This window comes from Camelina sativa, chromosome 11 (assembly GCF_030686135.1).
Source record: "Camelina sativa cultivar CO46 ecotype springtype chromosome 11, ASM3068613v1".
NCBI classification, from domain to species: domain Eukaryota; kingdom Viridiplantae; phylum Streptophyta; class Magnoliopsida; order Brassicales; family Brassicaceae; genus Camelina; species Camelina sativa.
The window spans coordinates 44,476,263-44,498,796 of NC_141890.1; the positions used below are offsets into that span (position 1 = coordinate 44,476,263).

The window sequence follows — 22,534 nt, forward strand, 5'->3', positions numbered from 1 at the left end:
CTATATTAATATCAGTGATCATAAAGATGAGGAATCAAAATGGTATGGCTCAAAGCAAATAAGGACACATTTCTTTGTGACCCTTGGAGCAATTTCTAACGTCAAGAGAACATATTCTCCTTTCTTTACTTTAAGCGCGTTTAAAGTATTGTCACAAAGAGAAGAATCTCTCCCAACTTTGGACCTATCATGTCAATCTAAGTGTAATGATATATAAATATGCTACAAATATACCTCCACAAATTTACAAGAGAATAAAATGTAGGGAAAAGTAATGTCTGCCTAATTACATTTCTCAAAAATTATATATATGAGTAAAAGTATTAGTTGATATTTTATATATCTAAGATCGTTTGCTATTATATTGTCTTTTTCATATTCAAAGTAGTTTTAAGTTACAAGTTTCTGATATGTAAAATAGCTAAAATATCTAAAACTAAAGTCTAATAATTTTTTGTATACCTGAATATTTTTTAATTTTTTATGTCCCCATTAAACTTTACTAGTTATGGCCCTTAATGTAAATTCTTCTGGTTAGCTTTTTATATCTCAAAACTCATACTATAAAACATTGATTCGAAAACTTTCACACACACAATCAACCACATCCCCTACTTTTTTCTTATTCGTCTCAATCTCTCTTTCTCTCTCTCTAATGACGAGTAGTAGTGGAAGCCTCAAACTAGAGATCCACACCGACGACAAGACGCCGGGAAAGTGGAGCGTACCGCTCGGCGATGAATCTTTCCGAAGGTTCTTGAGCGGAGGAGGAGGCTCGGAGAAAGCTGTGTTCGGTGAGGGATCACTTTACAGCCCATTTTTGTTTGGGAAGTACTTTGATCCATCAGATGCATTTCCGTTGTGGGAGTTTGAGGCTGAGGTTCTGCTGGCGAGCCTCAGAAGCTTAGGACACTGTAGAGTTGATTGGTCTCAGACCGATCAAGCTTATGTCCTTAAATCCGATCTCCCCGGTACGTACGTACGTGTATTTCTTACGCTACAATTTTTCTATTTGTTTTTGGTTTGCTAACATTATGCACTTTCAAGGTGATATAATAATTATATAAATGATATCTTGAGGGTTCAAGAACATGTAATAGTTTTTAGAAAATGGTAAAAATAAATGATGTCTTCAGGGTTCAAGAACAAAAACACTGATTAAAGTTTTGATACTTGTATATTAGTGGTCGGGAAAAATAACGTGCAGGTGTATGTGGACGTTAGTGGAAAAGTGATGGAGATTAGTGGCCAATGGAACAACAACAAGAAAACAGCGGTTAACGGTGACTGGAGAAGTGGCAGGTGGTGGGAACACGGCTACGTCCGTCGTCTCGAGCTCCCCGGCGACGCCGACTCTAAAAACTCCGAAGTTTTCTTCTCCAACAACGAAGACTGCTCTTTCTTAGAGATCCGAATCCCTAAGATCAATTCTAAGAGCAAGTTTTAATCTGATGTGGCCTTGATGAGTATTATGTTTAGGGTTTTTTTTTCTCTCTTAACTTTCTCTTCTTTACTACGAGTATTATTAATATAGAATGATCTGTGCTGAATTTATGTGGTGGACACACCAAGATGGATAAATGATAGTATATATTATAGACAAATGATTTATAAATCACACACAAGTATGTGTCCTGTAGATTTTTTTTTTCTTTCTTGAATATGGAAAATTAATTTGCACTAATGCATGTGTGCGGTATTAATGATTTTACTCAAGGGACTAGTCTAATGCAGATGACGAAGGGAGGAGTCAGCATAAGGAGAAATGAAATTGACAAAGAATGCTACATATATAAGCATTTTAGCACATATTCAAAATGCGTTATTTGCGATGCATTTTGAGAAAGCACAAGACGTATAACGGAACCACTTCACTATTTATCAGAGTTTATGGCCTATTCTTAAACCGGTTTATTGTCTGGATCTGGCGTGTGATATTGGACATGTTATATATTCTCACATGAAATGTTATTGGGCTTCAAACCAATAAATTCATGACCATAAAGACTTATGTTATTGTCAAATGGCCTTTCATAGATGCTGTATTAAGACGACTACGATTCAATGAAAAATGGACTAATTGATGTGGTGCATTTAGTCTTTATCATGTAACAATGTATAAAATGGTGCTTAAGAAATCTGCGGTCAACATCGACTGGAGAAGCGGCCGGTGGTCGGAATATGACTACGTCCGTAGTCTCGACTCGAACATAGCTAGCGACACGACACCAACACCATAAACTCCGAAGTTTTCCTCTCAAGCAAGGACGAGACCACTATATATACTTAGAGATCCGAATCCCCAAGATCAATTCTAAGAACAAGTTTAATCTGAGTATAAATTTTGGGCCGGTGGTGGGTTTTTCTTACTTTGAATTTTTCGTTTTATCATCACACGATGATTTTATGTGGTGGACACAAAAGGTAGAATTATCATCACGATTGTAACCGACGCAAATATAAACTCCATGTCACAAAAGTACATTTCTCTTTGGTTAGACAACATTAATGTAGTGTCCATAGGATTCTAACCTCCCTCTATATATATATATATGTATGTTGAAATTTCTCTTGCAATATTATTTGTAAAAATTAGTTGCACATTGTAACCGTTGCTTTGTCATCACCAATAGAAGTAATTCGCATCATGTGCTGTATCCCTTGTTTCCACAAAAATGTGGCTAATATTCAAATCTTCATCGGCATTTTTCATTCTCGGTTGAACATAAAACAAAATCCTCACGAATTATTGTCTCATAGCAATAACTACTAGCTACTTATAGATGTAGTTTTTTTAAAATGTCAAAATTGAAAATTCTATTATATTATCCAAAAAAATTTGAACAAATATGTACGAATATCTTTTTGCCATGTACGCACACACGCACACGCATAAAAAGGCATCGAATCTGAACCAAAGCATGAACTGTACTTGGGCAGAGCAGAATGAGATAAACTTAAGAAAACTCTATATCAACGACAAAACTAAGTTATAAGAAAATATAAACTATACATAACAATCCATCTCAGATCTGAACATTCTTTCCAGTGCATATATAAAGTTCACTTCATTAGCAGTTGATCCCTCTTACATCAATGATGTCTAACGCAATGAGCCAACTAAACCTTACTGTATTAATGATGTGTCAGGTCAGTTTACCGGTAAGGTTAAATAAGAGTAATTATTATTTTGTAGAGGTACAGAAGAAAAAAAAGTCCAAATTAGTGGACCACTTATTTTGGTTTTGCATATATTAAAAAGAAAAAATGCAAAAGTTTGGGATACATATCAATTGTTGTTCCTAAAATAGGTTTATATGATGATTACTATAATTTTTAATCTTCCTTTACAAAAGAATGAGATTGAATTGTCCATATATACAATGAACATTTGTTTTATAGGAATCTCAAAACTCTTAATTTTTTTCTCGAATTTCAAATGACTCAAATGGGAAATGAAAAACTGAATTTGTTAATAATATAGTCTTTTCTTTAATGGAATTCATTGTGTGTTAGGGGAACAAGCTAACGAATATATGTAACAGAACAGTATTAAACTATTCTTTTAACAGAAGAAGTAGGTCTAAGTGACTAAGTTTGATGTGCGAAAATGACTTTAGATGACATAAACCTTGGAGCTCTCTACCATAAATTAAAAAAGAGATTTGGCAACAACTTTTTCTTCATGGGAAGTGTTTGGTGCAATCCCTTAACATCTATATTTATATGGAAATTTTTCATTTGAAGAAAATAATAATTGTCTGATAATATCACTATCTAGAAGTTGGTCAATATTATTATACGTTTCGCGACACCTATATCTTGGATTTATTAATACAGGAGATTTCTTGTTTTTTTTTATATGTTGAAACAGTATACTCTTTGATATATATATATTTTGTTAAATTATTATAACAGCATAAATAGTAGATCGTTATTACAATCCGGTGTAATAATTTATGTTTAGCGAGTTAGATTAATTCTACAAGAGAAATAAGTTGGAAAGACCGTATTGAAATCCATATAGTTTTGAGTATGTAATTTGATAGAGTTAGATGTGGGGAGTAAATAATCATGGCTTAACGCTGAAGTCTCCAATAATGAACTAATTCACGTTACGATAAAGTTGCAAAGAAAAAAAAGTTTTAAAAAAAAATACTTGGCACCGATTTGACGCAATGGAGGGACATATATATTAAGAATACATGTAATTTGGCCATGATATAGAACAAAAAAACATGTACGCCGTGGGAATTAATATTTTGATTCTTGCTAAACAATCTATATACATAATTTCGAGTCACACTTATACCAAATTTCAATAGTTTAACGTACTCTTCTAATATCAATTTCATTTTAAAACTATTTAAATAGTTTAAGATAGTTCTCAAAAAATAGGTTTCGGACTTCATTTAAAATGCCTTTAAAAAAAATTAGCTGTAGTTTCTTAAGCAATATTTTTTAAAAAATTAATAAGAAAAAATCAACGGAGACTACTTCTTCTAATAACATTAAAAGTTCAGATATTAGCTATACATACATGCAGACCACAAATCATAAAAACTTTAACAATAAATTATGAAAATGCGCGTTTAATATCTATTATACTATTTTGCTACTCGGGAGTTCGGGGACTTGTTCAACTTGATATTCGACGCCACGATTTTTAGAGAAAACCCAATTGTCTAATATTTTTTTGTTTAATAGTACTATAGTAGTAATACTTAAATTCTTTATTATATCGTTTAGTTTGACTAAATCAAATTTAGCATGAAACTTGCACCACCTTACTAATCAGTAATCACCTTTGCATAAAGTAATATCTGCTTTATCCAGACATAATTTATAAAAATATATATTCATATATATATATATATATATTACAATACGGTTTCCAGGGTGAATCACAAAGTTTGCAATCATGAAAATGTTATTATTAATATTTTTTTTGTTTATTGCATGATCCAATTTAGGAATATATTTAAAGTGAGTAAAGCTTAAAGCTGTTTAGTGCGTCTAGAATGTGCACTTTAATATCTCTTTGTCACCAATCACTAATCTCATTTTTTTTTTCTTTTTCCGAATTGGGTCAATTACCCAATATAAATACTCAGTATAAAGATAAAACTTACATGATGTTAAAAAAATATATTAAACTTACATGTATATTGTACTCAATATTTGCATGTAGATTAACAAATTTAATGTTTAAAACTAAACTAGGGTGGATTTAATAATCAGTTTCAACTTTCAACAAGGCACATCAACGACGATATTTCAACTGCCAATTCAGTTCGGAGGACCATTAGACTTAAATATTTGTTTCTCTCCCTGACTCTCACATGAAATTTTGACAACTTGCGTCGTCAGGGTTACGAGAGACAGAATCTAAAAAAATTACACGACAAAAGACAATTTTTTCATTCGGACAATATTAGCCCATACCTTTTCGAACAAGAGACGTGACTGCTTTGGAGTTATGTTAAGGGTATTTTCGGTATATAAAAATATCCACTTTTTTTTTCTGGTTTCTGAAAAGAATCTCTCGTCTTAAATTGCTGACGTATCGCATTTTTACCGACACGTTATAGTTAGCTTTTTCTTGATATTTATATTAATCGGTCATTAGTTTTTAAATTAATTTCTTATGTTTTTAATAAGTGAGATTACCGATACAACCTATGGTAAAGATATTTAACGTTTTTTTTTTGTTGAAAACCAAGCGAGAAGATTCCATCTTAATATTTGGGCCATTATCAAAATTACATTTTTACGTGTTTTAAGAAAAAACAATTCTTGATATTAAAAAGAATTACAAATAAGTTTTTGGAAGTCCCTATTTTAGATAAAGCATAATAGTAATTATTTTTTATTCAGAAAGCACATAAATAATTCTCCTTGTTTTTGTTGAGCAAAAATAAAATGGATTTATGTTTTTTTTTTTCTTTCAAATATTCAGTTGTGAAAAAAAAAAAATTCGGATGTATGGATTAGTAAAGTCATAAGAAGTCCACTGAGACATTAAACTTTTTTTTTTTTTGCTTCTTCTAATTTCTTTGTTGCTGCTTAATAAAGCAACGGCTGTGATTGTATTACCTCGGTGACTTCAGATCCAATCAACGGCCCCACGTTCATCTCTCTCATCTCTTTCTCTCTCTCTGAACATTCAAACAACAAATATAGAAATGTGAAGTAAGCGAAGCAACAAACAACAGCAAAAGAGAGAAGACGAGAGAAGGAACAAAACTGAAACGTGCCTCCATTTCTTAAAACCCAAATCCTTTGTGGTACAAACTCCAAAGGACAACAACAACACAATCTCTCTCTCTTAAATGCCAAAGGTCCTCTTTTTAATTTCTCTTCGTCTTCTTCCTCTCTCTCTCTCTCTAAGTACTTCTCACAAATCTGGGCATTGTTTTCATTTCATTCACTAAGTCTGTTTACCTCTTAAAAGTTCCAATCTTTAGGTTTATATCTTCACTCTTCTTTAAAGTGTTCTGTTTTGGTTACTAATTTAAAAATCTCTTCTTTCACGGGTTTCCTTCCTTTTTTTCCCACATTTAATCTCATTACTCAAATTTATCTTTTTTTTTTCTGAAGATCTCTAAGAAAGAAGAAAAATGCAAACTTTGTTTTGTGTGTGCAGGTTTGTGTGCTTTGATTGAGAGAGGAATTTGAAGTAATTTAGGTAACAAGTAGAGAACAAAATTTCATTTTTTTTGGTTTGTTATGGTGGGGGCGATGGCAAACAATGGAAGAATCCGGTCAGCTTCTCCGGTGACTAATGGGTCAAAAGATCTGACTCCGAACAGTGCTCCGGCGAGCACAACGGGATCTGAATATGGTCCTGTTGAGTTCACAAGAGATGACGTTGAAACTCTTCTTAATGAACGAATCAAGTACAAGAGCAAATTTAACTACAAGGTTTCTACTTTTAACCCCACCTCAATTTTTTATTTTTACCTGAATCTAAAATTTCTTGTGTAATGTAAGTTTTGATGTATGTAGGAAAAAAATAGTCTATACTGTAAATTTGATTGTTGAGTAAGTTTTATCAATTAGGGTTTCTATTAGCAGAGAGAGAGTTTGAGTTGGTGAAGTTTTGAATTTGAGGTAGCTTTTTTTATTACTGGCTTTTCTCGTTGGATCCGTTGGTTTTCTTATAGAAGATTTGATTGTATTTATAAGACAGTTTGTGGGACCTTTGAGTTTTAGGCAATAGCATTGAAGACATTGTTTATGTGTTTGATTGATCCTTATGGTAGAATCTGAAGCTTTTAATTTCTGTTAGCTTACTGGCTTTGTTCGTTGGATCTATTGTTTTTTTCTTTAAGAAGATTTGATTTGTGTTATAAGACAATTTGTGGGACCAAAATAGTTTTGTCAGTTTGATTAATTAAAGACTTTGTTTATGTGTTTTGGCCTTTTGGTTTCAATTAGTTAAGCTTGAAATTTGAATGTTCTTCTTCTTGGTGGTTTTTGGTTTTTGCAGGAGAGATGTGAGAATATGATGGAATATATAAAAAGGCTTAGACTTTGCATTAGGTGGTTTCAAGAACTCGAGTTGGATTACGCTTTTGAGCAAGAGAAGTTGAAGAATGCGTTGGAATTGAATGAGAAGCATTGTGCTGACATGGGTGTGTTTCCATAATTAAAGTTTAGCTGTTGACTTTTTTTTTCCTTTCAAATTTTGGGAATTTTTGAACTTTATATTTGTGCAATTTTGATGACAGAGGTTAGTTTGAGAAACAAAGAAGAGGAACTGAATATGATAATTGAAGAGCTGAGGAAAAACTTTGAATCTGTTCAAATGCAACTTGCCAGGGAACAAACGGAGAAGTTGGTAAGAGGCAGTTAATTTAAGTTAACTTACTTGTCTCTAATTCATATTTGTGGTTTTTAATTCGATAATGTTATGCTTTAGGCCGCGAATGATTCTCTTGGAAAAGAGAAAGAAACAAGACTTGCTGTTGAAAAGGCACAAGCTGGTCTTGTAGAAGAGCTAGGAAAAACACAAGGAGATCTTCAAACGGCTAACCAGAGGGTGAGAAAACTCAAAAAGGATTGGAAGTGCTGTCACTTAACTTAAACCTAATGTTCACTGTTTGTTTTGTTATGTTCAGATACAATCGGTAAATGACATGTACAAACTGTTGCAAGAGTATAACTCAAGCTTGCAGCTGTATAACAGCAAGCTACAAGGTGATCTTGATGAAGCTCATGAAACTATAAAACGCGGTGAGAAAGAAAGGACTGCCATTGTCGAAAATATTGGCAACTTGAAGGGTCAATTTTCAGCGTTACAGGATCAGCTTGCTGCTTCTAAGGTATATATGATGCTCTGTTTTATCCGATCAATAGTAGTAAATGTTTGTAGTTCAGGTCAAAATGTGATTGATTTTTTTTTGCTAGGCTTCTCAAGAAGATATCATGAAGCAGAAAGGTGAATTGGTAAACGAAATTGCGAGTCTCAAAGTCGAGCTTCAGCAGGCCAAGGAAGACCGTGATCGCCATTTAGTGGAAGTACAAACCTTACAAACCGAGGCAACCAAGTACAATGACTTCAAAGACACCATAACTGAGCTTGAGGTCTCATATCCATTTACATTTTCTTGCAAGATATTCTCTGCCAATTGATTTTTTCTTAAGATGATGTAAATGTTTTTGGTCCAGACTACATGTTCGTCCCAGAGTACTCAGATACGAGAGTTACAGGATCGACTAGTGTCCTCTGAGAGACGACTGCAGGTTTTTATTATCACATTCTCAAGCGAAACACATAACATTTATTAGATTTCACAACCTCTTAAGTTTTTAATGACATTGTTGATTGTTTATGGTTTAGGTGTCTGATCTAACTACCTTTGAGAAAATAAATGAGTTTGAAGACCAGAAGCAAAGCATTATCGATCTGAAAAGTCGAGTAGAAGAAGCAGAACTTAAACTCGTTGAAGGGGAAAAACTACGGAAGAAGTTGCACAATACCATTCTTGTACAATTCACTTAACTAAACCTCTGCCACATTCTTTTTGGTCCCCTATGTGTAAGCTTGAACTGATCCTGGTTTATTTCTCATGTTGCAGGAGTTGAAAGGCAATATACGTGTGTTCTGTAGAGTTAGACCTCTATTGCCTGGTGAGAGTAATAGTGATGAGGGAAAAACTATTTCTTACCCGACATCTCTAGAAGCACTTGGTCGCGGTATTGACTTGATGCAAAATGGTATGAAACCAGAAACTTCTGCAATAATGTGGTTCTTACTGAAATGACACATTGATTGGATTAACAATTGATGTCTGTTTTTTGTTATGGACAGCGCAAAAGCATTCTTTCACATTTGATAAGGTTTTTTTGCCAACTGCATCACAACAAGACGTTTTCATAGAGATTTCTCAACTTGTTCAAAGTGCTCTCGATGGTTATAAGGTAACAATCAATCTGAAAACGGCAAATAAAATACTTTGTTCTATATGTGTCACTGTTTTGGTAGACTAATTAAGGTTGAGTTTATCCATTTTGTAGGTGTGCATTTTTGCATATGGACAAACTGGGTCGGGGAAAACTTTTACAATGATGGGTAGACCAGGAAACCTCGAGGAAAAAGGGCTGATCCCACGTTGTTTGGAGCAAATATTTGAAACGAGGCAGTCTCTTCGATCTCAGGGTTGGAAATATGAATTGCAGGTACGTTTTTGATCTTGTCTTTTTAAGTAGGTATACATAAGATATGTCTTTATGGTTAGAGTAGATATATAATTCTCCTAGTCTTGTATCATATGTATAGGTATCTATGTTGGAAATATACAATGAAACGATCCGAGATCTCTTGTCAACAAACAAAGAAGCAGTCAGAACAGACAATGGTGTTTCTCCACAGAAACATGCTATTAAACATGATGCTAGTGGAAACACGCATGTTGCTGAGCTTACTATTTTGGATGTTAAAAGCTCTCGGGAGGTTTCATTCCTCTTAGATCATGCTGCTCGTAACAGGCAAATTAGCTAAAACCCTTTCTCAATTTGACTATATACCAACAATTCGACTATGTTATTAAATGTTGTTTACTTTCTTTTCCTTAGATCGGTGGGGAAGACTCAGATGAATGAGCAATCGTCTAGAAGCCATTTTGTTTTCACACTAAGAATCTCTGGTGTTAACGAGGTACTAACCAAACCAGCTTTCTTCTTACAGAATGTTTATTTTGTGTGATAAACAAAACTGGCTTTTTTGTTTTGTTTTTGCAGAGCACTGAGCAACAAGTACAAGGTGTCTTGAACCTGATTGATCTTGCGGGGAGTGAGCGTTTATCAAAGAGTGGATCAACCGGAGATAGACTTAAAGAAACTCAAGTACGTTTGTTAGAAACATTAAACAAAGGTTATGGCTTCTTGCAATTTGGACTCTCAAACATTTTTTTCTTTATTTCTTCAGGCAATCAACAAAAGTTTGTCTTCTCTAGGCGATGTCATATTCGCCTTAGCAAAGAAAGAAGATCATGTACCATTCCGAAACTCAAAGCTCACATATCTTCTCCAGGTACTTAACTTAACCATCAAAAGATATTTCACAATTTTTTTTTCTTTCTTTTCTTGATTTGTGTCTCATAATAAAACTATGTTCCATTTGTAATTCAGCCTTGCTTAGGCGGTGACTCGAAGACGCTAATGTTTGTGAACATTGCTCCGGAATCTTCTTCAACCGGTGAGTCTCTTTGCTCTCTTAGATTCGCAGCAAGAGTGAATGCTTGCGAGATTGGAACACCACGTAGGCAGACTAACATCAAACCGTTGGAAAACCGTTTGAGCCTTGGATAAGAGAAAGAAAGAGATGGGATTTGACGTTTGAAGCTAAAGCTTCATTTCTTAAGTTATTTATAATGAATGTTTGTATTTAAAATATGGTCACGACTTGATGAAGGATGGGGATGATTCTAGCAAGAAAACATGAAGACCTTTTGTTGTAATTTGTATAGTTTGGTTTAGCATTTTAATATCTGTTTGTTTCTGTAATTCTTTTTTCCTTTATTTTGGACAATAAGTAGGATTTTGCTTCCTGATGTTCGGATTCATATTAATCTTTTTCTGGTATTCAAATATTATTTATAACTCTTTATTCTGTCTAGAAGTCTAATGGTAGTAGTGTTTGGTCATATTTTTGATATGAATGATTAAGATTTGTGTTCTAGTAAAAGAACAAGATTTTATGACTAATTCTAAAATTTAACATGATCAATTAGTCCTTTTTGTTAGTAATTAGTATACCATTCGTCTTTCTTCAAATGAAAAAGCGATCAATGATATATAGAACGCAAATTTGGAAATGAAAATAACACATAACAGGATGGGACATGACGACAATTTGACCATCCGTAAGAACAATGTATTCCATTGATCAACTTGAAACCCCACTTGATCAGCTGATTCTAAATAAATGTTTGTTTTTTTCATTTAGGTTGTTATAGATTTTGTATAGTTGAATTGAGTTACATGTACACCAGATAAAATCATAAAACCAAGATGTTGATATAAGATTCAGTTTGACTTGAATGTGTCAATCACTCAATTGTAAAAACAAAATTGATTGTGATAGGGTCATACTCTCTATATTCCCTATAACAATAATTTTGTTGTTGAACAACTAGTATACATTTTTTAAAATATAAATACTTACCAAAACTTTTTTAAAATCATGGATCATATGCCATACTTGTCCAAAAATGATTTTGCCATATCTAATTTCACAACATACACGGACAATGCATAGCGTCTCATATGATTAAAAATGTGGTTCGTTACTTGGAAAAAGGAAAAACCATTTATATATCACTTCGAAAATAAAGTTATCATAGTTCCATTATCATTACATAAGAACATCAAATTCAATTCTAGTATTTAATTAGTATGTTCCACCATCTCACCATTATATTGGTGTATTTTGCTCCTTAGATATGAATTCACTAACTAAAGCCGATAGATATTTGTTCTTACCAGCTATCACACACGCGTAATCAAATTATTTTCTAGAACATCGAACGAGAATATGGCCTAGAAAACGCAATATATGTAGTACTAGTATTATATGATTAAGTCAACTCCTGTTGAATTTGCATCTAAATGTTGAGATAAGGTAAAGTAAATAACATCTTGAAACATGGCAAAATTCATGCCTCCACGGGACTTGGGAAAAGAACAAGTCAAACTATAAAATATTTGCGTAAAATACTTGTTTCTTTATTATATAGCATTCATATTATTAACTTTTGATTCAAAATATTATAGTTTTTTTACAAATAGTCAAGTTGATACATAATGCCACTTCTGCACATTACATTAATCGAACTAAAAGCAACTGGCTTAGCCGATCGTATTTTCAAATAATAGTAGTGAAATGTTTTTTTTTATAAGAAAAAGTGATAATCTCCTGTGTTTATTACTTATATATTTATTAAGATACATACGTAATATAAAAATATAAATAAAGAAGATAACAAGAAGAGAAGGACCATGAATAAACAACAAATTAACTTTTTTTTTTTTTGGTCAAAACAACAAATTAACAAGTTACAAAAATATATTTAGAGAATATACCTCACTGTATGGATGGATATCCCTATATCAGTAGTTGATAAGTCTATTTATAAATTTGGGTTTTATTTTCTTGGAAGAAAATAAGTTGACGCCTATAATTTTTACTAGTATTGGCTTTAAACAAAAAACAAAAAAGAGGTGCTATTTGAGGAAAGTTTCTTCTAATCTCTTTTTGAACTACCGTTTTTAATTAAATTACCCATGTCATATTGTTAAATTTTTGGATTTAAACCTGACTGATGTCGATGGGGCATCTTATATTTATAATTTAAAAGGTTTAAACGAATATATGATCTCAATGCTAGTTGAAAAGTTAATATTAATGTCTTATCTTAAAAGTATATATACAATCTATATACCTTAATAATGTTACACGATAATGTATTTTATAAAATGATACCAATCCCTAGAAAATATATTGTTATGTATAGTTGTAGTGTTTAATTTGCTTCTTTAAAATTATCAATATAATCTGCCGTTTCTTTCCTGTGTTTGAATATTTTTTTTAGAAATTATAATTATGTAAACCTGTTATAATACAAAGAGTGATGATCTATGTACTATACTAGTATTATATATTTTGATACGGAATATGCTGAAAAATTAAGGTATTTTCATGTATGGTTTGTACGGGAGGAAGCAGAAGAATGAACTATCTCCTAGATCACGACCAAACGACCATCCAACCATGTTCTCGAATATTATCTGTTCGATCCAACGAACCTGATCACACAAGGAAATATTTTATATCAATTTAATTTAAAATGCTAAACATTTTTTTTTTGCTATAGGCCTATAGCCTATTAATCGAAATCAGCTTAATGGTGAAAGAATGATACTTGTTGCTATAATCGTATTCGTCGAAACATACAGAAAGACAAATCCATTTTCTTTGGTTTAAAAAAGGAATATTTTACCACTATACTACACGTTTACACTTTACACCCATTTTGAGAAAATCAATTCTTAGAAGACATCTTTGTCTGTGCATATTTACTTTTTTAAAACTGTAATTATATCAGTCTTGTATTTTAGCGTTTAATACAAAACATATGAAAAACTTATACAACTTTTGGCTATTTACGAACAATTTGGACTTGTTTTTTTTTTTTTTTTTACAATTCGCTCATATTTTCAAATTTAAATTTGATTTTGATGCGATGATAATATGAATAAAATATAAAATTCACTAGGTTAAATTCTCTCTCTCATTTTTTTTTCATTATCAAATGCATTTTATGTCACCAAATATTAGAATTAAACACAAAACATATAATAATAACATATGTTCGGCTATATCATGATATCATCCACAACGTTACAATGTTATGTTACACATTACCTCGAATTCGAAACATTGCTTGTTATCACCATCGTTTTGATTTGTCGTAGAGATCGTGACTCTTCTCCGAACAAACCTTTAATTACGCGTTAAATAGCACCAAAAAGAGATATACTCAAACATTATAAATTTTGAAGTAATAGTACCTGATAAAGAATATCATGAAGGTCAGAAAAAGCTTGATTTCCATGAGATAGTGTTGATCAAATAAATAGCAAAGAATCAGATTCAACTACTGAATTACTTACTAATCAGGGAATGATATCCACTAGGTGAAAATGCTCTGGACTCTGGTTAGTTAATTTTCATTATTTTTTAAAAAAGTATTAAATTTTGTTTTGATATTTATGATGATGATGTAACACATCTCTATTACATGGTACTAATTAATTAATTAAAAAATAAATAAGAATGGGCCTTTAAAGCCCAAGAAGATAAAGAAGGGTGCGCGTGAAAACCACTCTAAAAATTGTTTTCTCAGGATTCCACAATTCGTCCCCTCCTCCGAACAGTTTTCTTCTTCCTCCACCACCAACGGCAGAAATCGATTTGGCTTTAAGTTTTTCACCTCTTCGGATCTTCTCTGGGAAAATTCAATTCCCCCGGGGAATTTTAAAACCCTCGCCGTCTTTTCTTTTTTCACCGGTGGAAAAAGCTTCAGGAGATGGTGTCGCCTGAAAACGCTAATTGGATTTGTGACTTGATCGATGCTGATTACGGAAGTTTCACAATCCAAGGTCCTGGTTTCTCTTGGCCGGTTCAGCAACCTATTGGTGTTTCTTCTAATTCCAGGTTTGTTTTTTACTTCTCTTTCATTTCTAAAACCGCTTTAAATTAGGGTTCCGATCTGTTTCTTAAGAAATTCAAAATTGATTCTGGTGAAATCAGTTTTATTTCTTGAACTTGGGTCTGTTCTGGTATGCGAAGTTGTGTCGTTAATTAAGGAAAGGGCTGATTTTGTTGTTGTTAGTGTTTGAATTTGAGAGAAGAAAGGAGAATTTTGAAGTGTAAAGTAACAGACTTTGGCTAAGTTCAAGCTTGTGGGATTGTTTGAGTGAGTTATAGAGACTTTGTTGTTAGTTCTTATTCATTGAAATTACATAATTTTGGGGGTTTTAGCTTGTTCAGATGTCTCTACAAGTGTGTAAAAGAATGTTAAGTTAGGAAGCGTGGCTTCAGGAGAGGATTTGGGTTTTGTTTTATCTAAAGTCAACTGTGTGTGCCTGACATGTTTTTAGTGTAACTTCTGACATGTTGCTTGATTTGGGGATCGGTTGATCTATATGGCTTTGTTAGGTGGGATTTAGATTCCTTTTCTTTTGGATAGGGCCTTCCAATATGAGTGGATGGTTTGACCTTACGATGTCAATATTAAGTAATGAATTCTTCTTCCTTGGTAGTGAGTAGTTGTAAGTTGCTGCATGGTTGAATATAGATTTTCAGAGTCTATCTTGGAAATAGTTGTATTGGGTTCTGGTTATTTTCTTTTGATTGTTTGCATTGTAGTAAAACTTAGTTGGTTCGATGTATTTCTTGTTGTTTCAGCGTTGGAGTTGATGTCTCTGCTGGAAACTCAGAAGCCAACAAGGAACCTGGATCCAAAAAGAGGTAAGCTTTATTTCAAAAGACCGACTGGACCCGGAAATGATAGCATTTTCCAGGATTTATCTTTTTGAGCAATCGCTATTCACTTGTTTATGGTTCTCTTGTTGTGGGATATGTCTTGGCTCTCCTGACATATTTTGGGCTTGACAAGGTATAAAAATGAGTAATCCTGGTCATAACTTGTCTCAGGGGGAGATGTGAGTCATCCTCTGCCACTAGCTCAAAAGCATGTAGGGAGAAGCAGCGACGGGACAGGCTGAATGACAAGTAATTTTCTTCAATTTTGTACATCCTTCTTATCCTCCGTTGGAGGAACCAAAACTTATCTACGTTTAAATGAATAACAGGTTTGTGGAATTGGGTACAATTTTGGAGCCTGGAAATCCTCCCAAAACAGATAAGGCTGCTATCTTGGTAGATGCTGTCCGCATGGTGACTCAGCTACGGGGCGAGGCCCAGAAGCTGAAGGACTCCAATTCAAGTCTCCAGGACAAAATCAAAGAGTTGAAGGTGAAATTTTGTAATCTTCCGTTCTCCACATAAAATGATCAAATGCTTACCTAGTTTCTGGAATATGTCAAATCAGACTGAGAAAAACGAGCTGCGAGATGAGAAACAGAGGCTGAAGACAGAGAAAGAAAAGCTGGAACAGCAGCTGAAGGCCATGAATGCTCCTCAACCAAGCTTTTTCCCAGCCCCACCTATGATGCCAACTGCTTTTGCTTCTGCGCAAGGCCAAGCTCCTGGAAACAAGATGGTGCCAATCATCAGTTACCCAGGAGTTGCCATGTGGCAGTTCATGCCTCCTGCTTCAGTCGATACTTCTCAGGATCATGTCCTTCGCCCACCTGTTGCTTAATCAAAGTTAAAATCATCAACCGGTTTGCTTCTTGCTTCCGCTGAAAAGAAAAGTCTCCATTTGTTTTGCTCTCCTCTTTCTCGGCTTTCTTAGTCTTATCGTTGATTTCGCTATATCGTGTTATCGTCGTAACTTGTTATCTGTTGAACAATGATATGACATTGTAAACTCCCAATTGCTACGTGCAATGTTATCTATATTCACATGTAAATTTAAGTAGAGTTTGGCAGATCGTCTCTCACTTTATGTGTTCTTACATTAATACATAGAATGGGTTTTACTTCCTCGCCATAAGAGTTTGAAAGTACAAAAAAATTAGAAACAGGAGAGACTGCAGAGACAGCAAAACATGATCCGGTAGAGCAGTGAAAACTCCATGGCAGAAAAGTGTGCTCCTATGTTTTGATCTGATCTTGTGAATCTCTTCTCTGGGATGCCAATGTAAAAATTGAGATTTGGTTTGTGGTTATCATGATGCTCTAATGTGACAGCTCTTGATGAACCTGTCAGAGGAATCAAGATACTTAGCCCAGAGAGGACGTAGATGTGGAAAAGCTATATCAAGCCAAGGCTTAGCTCTTCCATTGTAATGTACAACAGCCGCACTTTCAGCATCAGCAAAGCTCGTGGTCTCTTGGTATCCCAGACCGAGCATATGCCAGAACGGATCTATGGTCTGTACATGACCGTGGAAAGCTATCAACCCAGGAGGCAAAGTTCCCAGCTGCCACAAACTCAGGTCTGATTTTAAGTTCTGCAACATATAACATGAAAAATAGTCTCGAGTTTAAGTTGATTACTGCTTGGTAGAGATTGTTGAATAGTTAGTGTTTCCATTTACCTCATCAAGCCAGTGATAGTAAGTGGAGCTTATGTTAGTCTTTCTCCAAGCCGCTAAGTCGAAAACATTCATCCCGTAAGCCCAAGCGCATTCCTCTGGATCAAAGTTTCTGGCAATTGTTGGGTTTGAGAAGTTGAGGTAACTCTTGAACTTCTTTGACATCACAAACTTGTCTTCTCCTCTACATGTCTCCACTGCTCCATTTACTTTCCCATTCATGTCAATGTCCCAAAGAGGTGATAGATCAGTTTGGATTACAATGTCATCGTCTAGAAACACAACCTTGTTTAGGCTCGGAAATAACTGCAAAAAAATAGAAGACGGTTTTAGGTTGCAGGCCCTAATGCCGTTGAATAATCTTCACTAGTCACAGATCAAACTTACCTCTGGTAGATGAATACGGATGTGGTTCATCAAGGAGTTGTATTTTGGGCTAAGCGCTTGTAACTTAGCAGCAACAACAACCGGATTCTCGTTGTTATTAGCCACAATAACCGATGATCCACCTCTGAATTGAGACCTCACTCTTTGATCTTTCTCCATAGCTTCCAGAACCGGAACTTTCCCTTTCGATAACCAATCAAAATGATGCAAAGCCTTGACCTCAATTATTGCTGGAGACAGAGGATGCAATGAGAACCAAGCTTGCATTGGGAAGTAAGTTTTCCTATCCGTTATGATGTGAAGAACGACCTTATGAGGTCTTAAAGCGTTTTGAACCAAAGACTTGGCCACAACCGAAGCTGCAAGAATATTGTCTGAAGCCAAGACAAAGTGAAAGTAGTTGTTATCGACTAAGGTTGGGACTAACTCAGCTTCTGGAAGCTGGAGACGCGCAGCTGCATTTATCGAATGTTCGCTGGCTAGTTTAAGAGCTAAACAGTGAAGTTGTTTGGGTATGCTGCTTGATGCGACGTGTCGGTATAAATACTCTTGGATCTTAGCCGTTCTTGTTCTTTGTTCCATCAATGTCACCATTTCTTTTAGCTTTTGAGCAAATTCTCTTGCGTCTGATTTGCTTCTTTTGACTTCAGACATGAAATCTTGAAGTGTTTGAGGTATATCTGTTCTTCCTTTGAGTTCTTGTTCGCTTAAAGGCTGTTGTAAAACTTGGTACATAGCTTCTGGAACATTCTAGAAAATAACCAAAAATAACTTTACTTTCTTCACCACTCTTTTTCACCACGGTAAATATATAAAATGCGCTCTTTAATCTAAAACTGAGGTTAGAGAGGACTTACACCAGAATCAACCCTTCTTCCTAAAAGTTTTGGCTTTAGTCTCTTCCCCAAGCAAGCTGTTAATTACAAAGATAAATGTCTTATAAATCTGATTCAGCTTGACCATAATACCACAAAATTGAGCTGAAACAAACCGACCAGCACTTGGATTATTCACTTTTGAGCGTAAATCTCTAGAAATTATTCCACTGTCTTGGTTTAGATTATTCTATTTGTTAAGGATAATATATTTATATCTCAGCTCGACGTAATTGTGCATGTAGTATACATAAAATAAGTAAATTGTGTATTCAGTAAAAAGATATAGCTATAATTTTTTTAATAACGAATTCAACAGTTCACTATTTACATAATTTCCGGATATAGAAGAAAAAAAAGAAATGATAGAAACGTACCAAGAGAGGAGCAAGGAGAGGGCTCGCCGTCGATAGAATCAACGGTGGAGAGGACGAAGACGAACCGGAGAAGAAAAGTGAAGAAGAGCAAAGAATAAAACATCATTTGATAAGAGAATTTTCTAGAACCAACCTTCACTTTTATGAACTCTCTCAACCCTTTCCCTGTGACCACTGTCACATGTCTCAAGCTCGGAGATATATGCAATTGCATCTCTCCTCTGTTTCTCCTCTCTGTTTTAGTTTTTTTTTTTCTTTTCTTTCTGAATGTCCGAAGAAGGAAACCGGATCTCACGTTGTTATGTATTGTATGGTTTATTTCAAAAGGGTCCATGTCATTTACCTAACCTTGCTTTGTGTTTAGGTTATTAATGGCAGATCATAACTCTGATGTTATTTTTGTTTTTTTTCATATTTTTTTTGGGATAAAAAAACTTAACTCTGATGTTTCACGTAGGGCAAAAGAAATGTGTCATCATGTGTGTTTGTTACAAGTCGAAACACCTCGGTTCTATGTTACGGTTCTCTTCTGTATTTGTTAGAATACTTTGGTTTTTTCCGGTTATGCTACCTGGTTTTCGGTTCCATTCTCCAAGCTGGTGGTATCAATTGTTTGTTTATGTATCCGATTCTTGTTGGCACGTTTTGGTACTTTTGGATTCAGGGTATTCTTTTTGTATTTGTATAAACTATGAAAAGCTTCGGTATACCATTCGGTTAAGTGTTCGAATCACAAAACTCTTAAAATTAATGGAATGCCACTTTTTATGATGTACTGTACCTAGAAATTTCGTGGAATTCAACATATATATGATTCATTGATTACATGTAATTCGGATTATATTTGGTCCATTTCGATATAAGTCGGTTTGGTTAGAAAGGATGTGGATTTAGGATTTGGCTTTATGTTGAAGGAGAGAAAGTTGGAGAGACAAAAGACAAGTCAAAGGCAAAAAATGTAACGCCCAGATGTTAAAAAAATATTGAGAGTGTAGATGAAAAGGAGCTGTTTGGTGGTTACAAGACATAACTTTACATCTAAATAAAGTCTTTGAACAAAGACATTGGAGCTTCAACTTCAGAATTTACTTTTTCAGGACTAATTTCTTCTCTAATTTCGATTGAGACCCTTTCTTTCTTAAGTTATTTTTAACTCTCCCCCTCCCAAACAAATAAGTCTTTAAACGGCCTCTATGAGACACCAATGACCATAATGAAATCTGTCTTGCATTGTGACTGTAAGACTCTAAAAATGTATCCATTTTCTGTATTTTCTCTTCTCTATTTTTGTTTCATTTCCATGCTTACATACATGCATTACTCAATAAAATATATTTTTTAATAAGTAAGAAACAGTGATTAAAATTAAAGATTCATTTGGTCGAGTTAGCGGCTAATTAAGGCCAAAAGATTCACTTGATGCCTAACAACTCTGTTTTTTTTTTTTTTTTTTTTTTTGTTTGCTGAGAACATCACGGTGAAAGCAACTCGAAATTTTCAAACATTTTGTTACTTTTTTGGTTTGGTTTGGGAGTTTCCACAATATATTTCAACCTTTGAACAAATTGATTTTGGTGGTGTAACCTAAGTCGTGTTTTTTTAACAGTTGAAATTAGAAAAAGAGAGTTTCATGGCTCATGCTAATTGTCTAGTCTCTCTCTTTATCCACCCACCCCCACACACAAACTCGAGAAAAGAATCTTGAGAATATGAGATTAGAGGAAAGACACATATCCGAAGTAAAATAAATAAATCCCTGTAAGACGGTGAGTCCGAATCGATCCTTTATAATCCATCCAAGTCCCGCCTTTTCATTATCCTTCCAAGAGGCATCAGTATAACAGATGAGAGAGGTGGATGGTCGATGGGATCGAGGAGAGGGTCGCGGTTTTTTGTTGATTCTGGGTAGAGGGGATTGAGCCGCTTGCCATTCTTTTGCTCTGGAAACAGCGAGGAGAAAGGCTTCTTCCACCGGTATTCGCAGTTTATTAAAGATCAGCCGGTTACGAGTAGTCCAGAGAGGCCAGAGGATCCAAGGGGCAATCGGTCCTAACCCTATACCTGAAGGAGGTAGGCAGATAAGCTTTGCTGTTTTGATGATTCCTTCCTTTACTGAGACTAGGTTACCAGGGCAGCCCACAACTTCTGTGCATAAGGGCATTGGAAAAACAAGTGTAGGGAAGACTCCTCCTCTCCGCAGTGGGGGCATAATGCAGAATCAGTTATGTGTCGGTATTTGAGATTTTCTCCTACCGGGAGAGCATTCTGGGCTGCTTTCCACAACAATAGCTTTGTCTTCTGAGATGTTTTGAGGGACCAGATATCGGATTTCCAGTTGAAAGGTTCAGAGGTAGGTAAGACGGGTGGATCGGAGTATCAATGTTCGAGGATTCAGCAAACTTGGAGGCTTCGAGATATCCTGACTTAGCTGAGTATACTCCATCACTTGTTTGTAGCCATGCCCAAATATCTAGAGCTCCTGTGGAACTTGGTTTGAGCTTTAAGATCTCCTTTTCATAATTAGGGAGGATAAGTCTTATGAGGTCAAGGTTCCAGTTTCGAGAGTTTGGGAGAAGGAGATCAGCAACTCTCAGGTGTTAAGTGTCCTTTGTTGGGGGTCCCATTGGTGCAAGTGGGAAGGAGGTAGAGAGCCACGGAGCTCGCCCAAGAACAGTCCTTGTATTGTATCTTCTTCTCAAGACTAAACTTGTATTGATGTTAAAAAAAACCTACACCTAAATATGGTCGGTTACAATGTATACACATATGGCATCCCAACTAAGTGAATACATATATATATATATAGCTAAAAATCACCTCCATTAAATCAATCACTATGCACCAATACATTGACTCAGATCCGATCAATCCAAATATTAATCCTAGATTTGTAGTATAATGATTTCTGTAGATGACATTGTTGTGTAATCTTACTTCTCTTGTTTGCACATTAGGGCCTGATTGTTATAGTTGCGTGGATAATAAGAATATGAATTGAAAAAATTCCATATTGATTTGGATTTAGCTAATCAATTAATCATTAATAAAATAATTTTTTGCAGCATCCATGGTCACTGTGCCATAATTATGTTTGATGTCACAGCAAAGATCACATACAAGAACGTTGGGACATCATGGTACAGTGATCACTGCAGGTACAAGATTTTTTTTTTTTTTTTTTTTTTTTTTTTTTTTTTTTAATTAATTGCATATTTTCTTGTCATTAACAAGAAAAGCTCAAAATTGTAACGTGGGAGTTGGATATTTTATTAAACAGGGTGTGTGAAAACATTCCCATTGTTATGTGTGGGAACAAAGTTGATGTGAAGAATCGACAAGTAAAGGCGAAGCAAGTTACATTCCACAGGAAGAAGAACCGATTTGTTTACATAATAATTAAAGGATATAATTATATATATTTCTTATAATGACTGGGATTACCTCCTTGCAACAAGGGCATCCGTTTTGGCACCATTCTCTGACCCAATCAAATCCAAGACGAGACTCAAGGACTGTTCTTGGTCTAGTTGTCATTGCCAGCTGATTACGAAGATACCTCAGAGCTAAAAATCGTGGAAACGAGAAAGGTCACTGGTAATTTTGACAGGGTCCTTGATCTTGAGTATGCCCACTCCCATATCTTTCCCATCTCAGCAGATTGCC

General features: G+C 34.6%; 4 protein-coding genes across 7 annotated transcripts; 3 read left to right on the plus strand and 1 right to left on the minus strand.

Moving 5' to 3' along the window:
- Positions 1 to 240: 240 nt before the first annotated feature.
- On the plus strand, positions 241 to 1,684 carry LOC104725992 (21.7 kDa class VI heat shock protein). Of its 3 annotated transcripts, none has more exons than XM_010444742.2 (2): positions 241 to 971; positions 1,185 to 1,684. In XM_010444742.2, the coding sequence occupies exons 1-2, from the start codon at positions 656 to 658 to the stop codon at positions 1,445 to 1,447; spliced, it is 579 nt and encodes a 192-aa protein (XP_010443044.1). In that variant the 5' UTR covers positions 241 to 655; the 3' UTR covers positions 1,448 to 1,684. The 3 variants fall into 3 exon arrangements, with proteins under 3 accessions (XP_010443044.1, XP_087332404.1, XP_010443045.1); XM_087476278.1 differs by having other exon boundaries at positions 378 to 971; positions 1,208 to 1,684; XM_010444743.3 differs by having other exon boundaries at positions 550 to 979; positions 1,208 to 1,684.
- Positions 1,685 to 5,772: 4,088 nt separating this feature from the next.
- Positions 5,773 to 11,109, plus strand: LOC104725993 (kinesin-like protein KIN-14N). 2 transcript variants are annotated; one of them, XM_087472256.1, is made up of 17 exons: positions 5,773 to 6,341; positions 6,647 to 6,924; positions 7,493 to 7,637; positions 7,734 to 7,843; positions 7,925 to 8,044; positions 8,124 to 8,327; positions 8,413 to 8,589; positions 8,674 to 8,748; positions 8,846 to 8,992; positions 9,084 to 9,222; positions 9,317 to 9,426; positions 9,523 to 9,684; positions 9,785 to 9,993; positions 10,081 to 10,162; positions 10,246 to 10,350; positions 10,433 to 10,537; positions 10,636 to 11,109. In XM_087472256.1, the coding sequence occupies exons 2-17, from the start codon at positions 6,730 to 6,732 to the stop codon at positions 10,813 to 10,815; spliced, it is 2,265 nt and encodes a 754-aa protein (XP_087328382.1). In that variant the 5' UTR covers positions 5,773 to 6,341; positions 6,647 to 6,729; the 3' UTR covers positions 10,816 to 11,109. The 2 variants fall into 2 exon arrangements, with proteins under 2 accessions (XP_087328382.1, XP_087328383.1); XM_087472257.1 differs by having other exon boundaries at positions 6,100 to 6,467.
- A 3,224-nt stretch (positions 11,110 to 14,333) lies between these two features.
- On the plus strand, positions 14,334 to 16,623 carry LOC109124762 (transcription factor ILR3). The gene is made up of 5 exons (XM_010444746.3): positions 14,334 to 14,722; positions 15,476 to 15,538; positions 15,725 to 15,802; positions 15,883 to 16,045; positions 16,122 to 16,623. The coding sequence occupies exons 1-5, from the start codon at positions 14,595 to 14,597 to the stop codon at positions 16,392 to 16,394; spliced, it is 705 nt and encodes a 234-aa protein (XP_010443048.1). The 5' UTR covers positions 14,334 to 14,594; the 3' UTR covers positions 16,395 to 16,623.
- On the minus strand, positions 16,574 to 19,224 carry LOC104725994 (putative galacturonosyltransferase 12). Its single transcript, XM_010444745.2, has 5 exons — positions 18,872 to 19,224; positions 18,477 to 18,532; positions 17,620 to 18,369; positions 17,236 to 17,538; positions 16,574 to 17,148 (listed from the first exon to the last, which is right to left on the minus strand). Exons 1-5 carry the CDS (start codon positions 19,203 to 19,205, stop codon positions 16,864 to 16,866), a joined length of 1,728 nt encoding a protein of 575 aa, XP_010443047.2. The 5' UTR covers positions 19,206 to 19,224; the 3' UTR covers positions 16,574 to 16,863.
- Positions 19,225 to 22,534: the final 3,310 nt, after the last annotated feature.

Excerpts from the sequence above, each read along its gene's own strand:
- LOC109124762 (XM_010444746.3), top strand. The coding sequence starts at position 14,595 with ATGGTGTCGCCTGAAAACGCTAATTGGATTTGTGACTTGATCGATGCT. Across the intron at positions 14,723-15,475 it reads GGTGTTTCTTCTAATTCCAG|CGTTGGAGTTGATGTCTCTG; the intron begins GTTTGTTTTTTA and ends TTGTTGTTTCAG. Across the intron at positions 15,803-15,882 it reads CGGGACAGGCTGAATGACAA|GTTTGTGGAATTGGGTACAA; the intron begins GTAATTTTCTTC and ends AATGAATAACAG.
- LOC104725993 (XM_087472256.1), top strand. The coding sequence starts at position 6,730 with ATGGTGGGGGCGATGGCAAACAATGGAAGAATCCGGTCAGCTTCTCCG. Across the intron at positions 8,993-9,083 it reads AGTTGCACAATACCATTCTT|GAGTTGAAAGGCAATATACG; the intron begins GTACAATTCACT and ends CTCATGTTGCAG. Across the intron at positions 9,223-9,316 it reads TATTGACTTGATGCAAAATG|CGCAAAAGCATTCTTTCACA; the intron begins GTATGAAACCAG and ends TGTTATGGACAG.
- LOC104725994 (XM_010444745.2), bottom strand. The coding sequence starts at position 19,205 with ATGGACCCTTTTGAAATAAACCATACAATACATAACAACGTGAGATCC. Across the intron at positions 17,539-17,619 it reads TCCGTATTCATCTACCAGAG|TTATTTCCGAGCCTAAACAA; the intron begins GTAAGTTTGATC and ends ATTTTTTTGCAG. Across the intron at positions 17,149-17,235 it reads ACTATCACTGGCTTGATGAG|AACTTAAAATCAGACCTGAG; the intron begins GTAAATGGAAAC and ends TATATGTTGCAG.
- LOC104725992 (XM_010444742.2), top strand. The coding sequence starts at position 656 with ATGACGAGTAGTAGTGGAAGCCTCAAACTAGAGATCCACACCGACGAC. Across the intron at positions 972-1,184 it reads CCTTAAATCCGATCTCCCCG|TGGTCGGGAAAAATAACGTG; the intron begins GTACGTACGTAC and ends CTTGTATATTAG.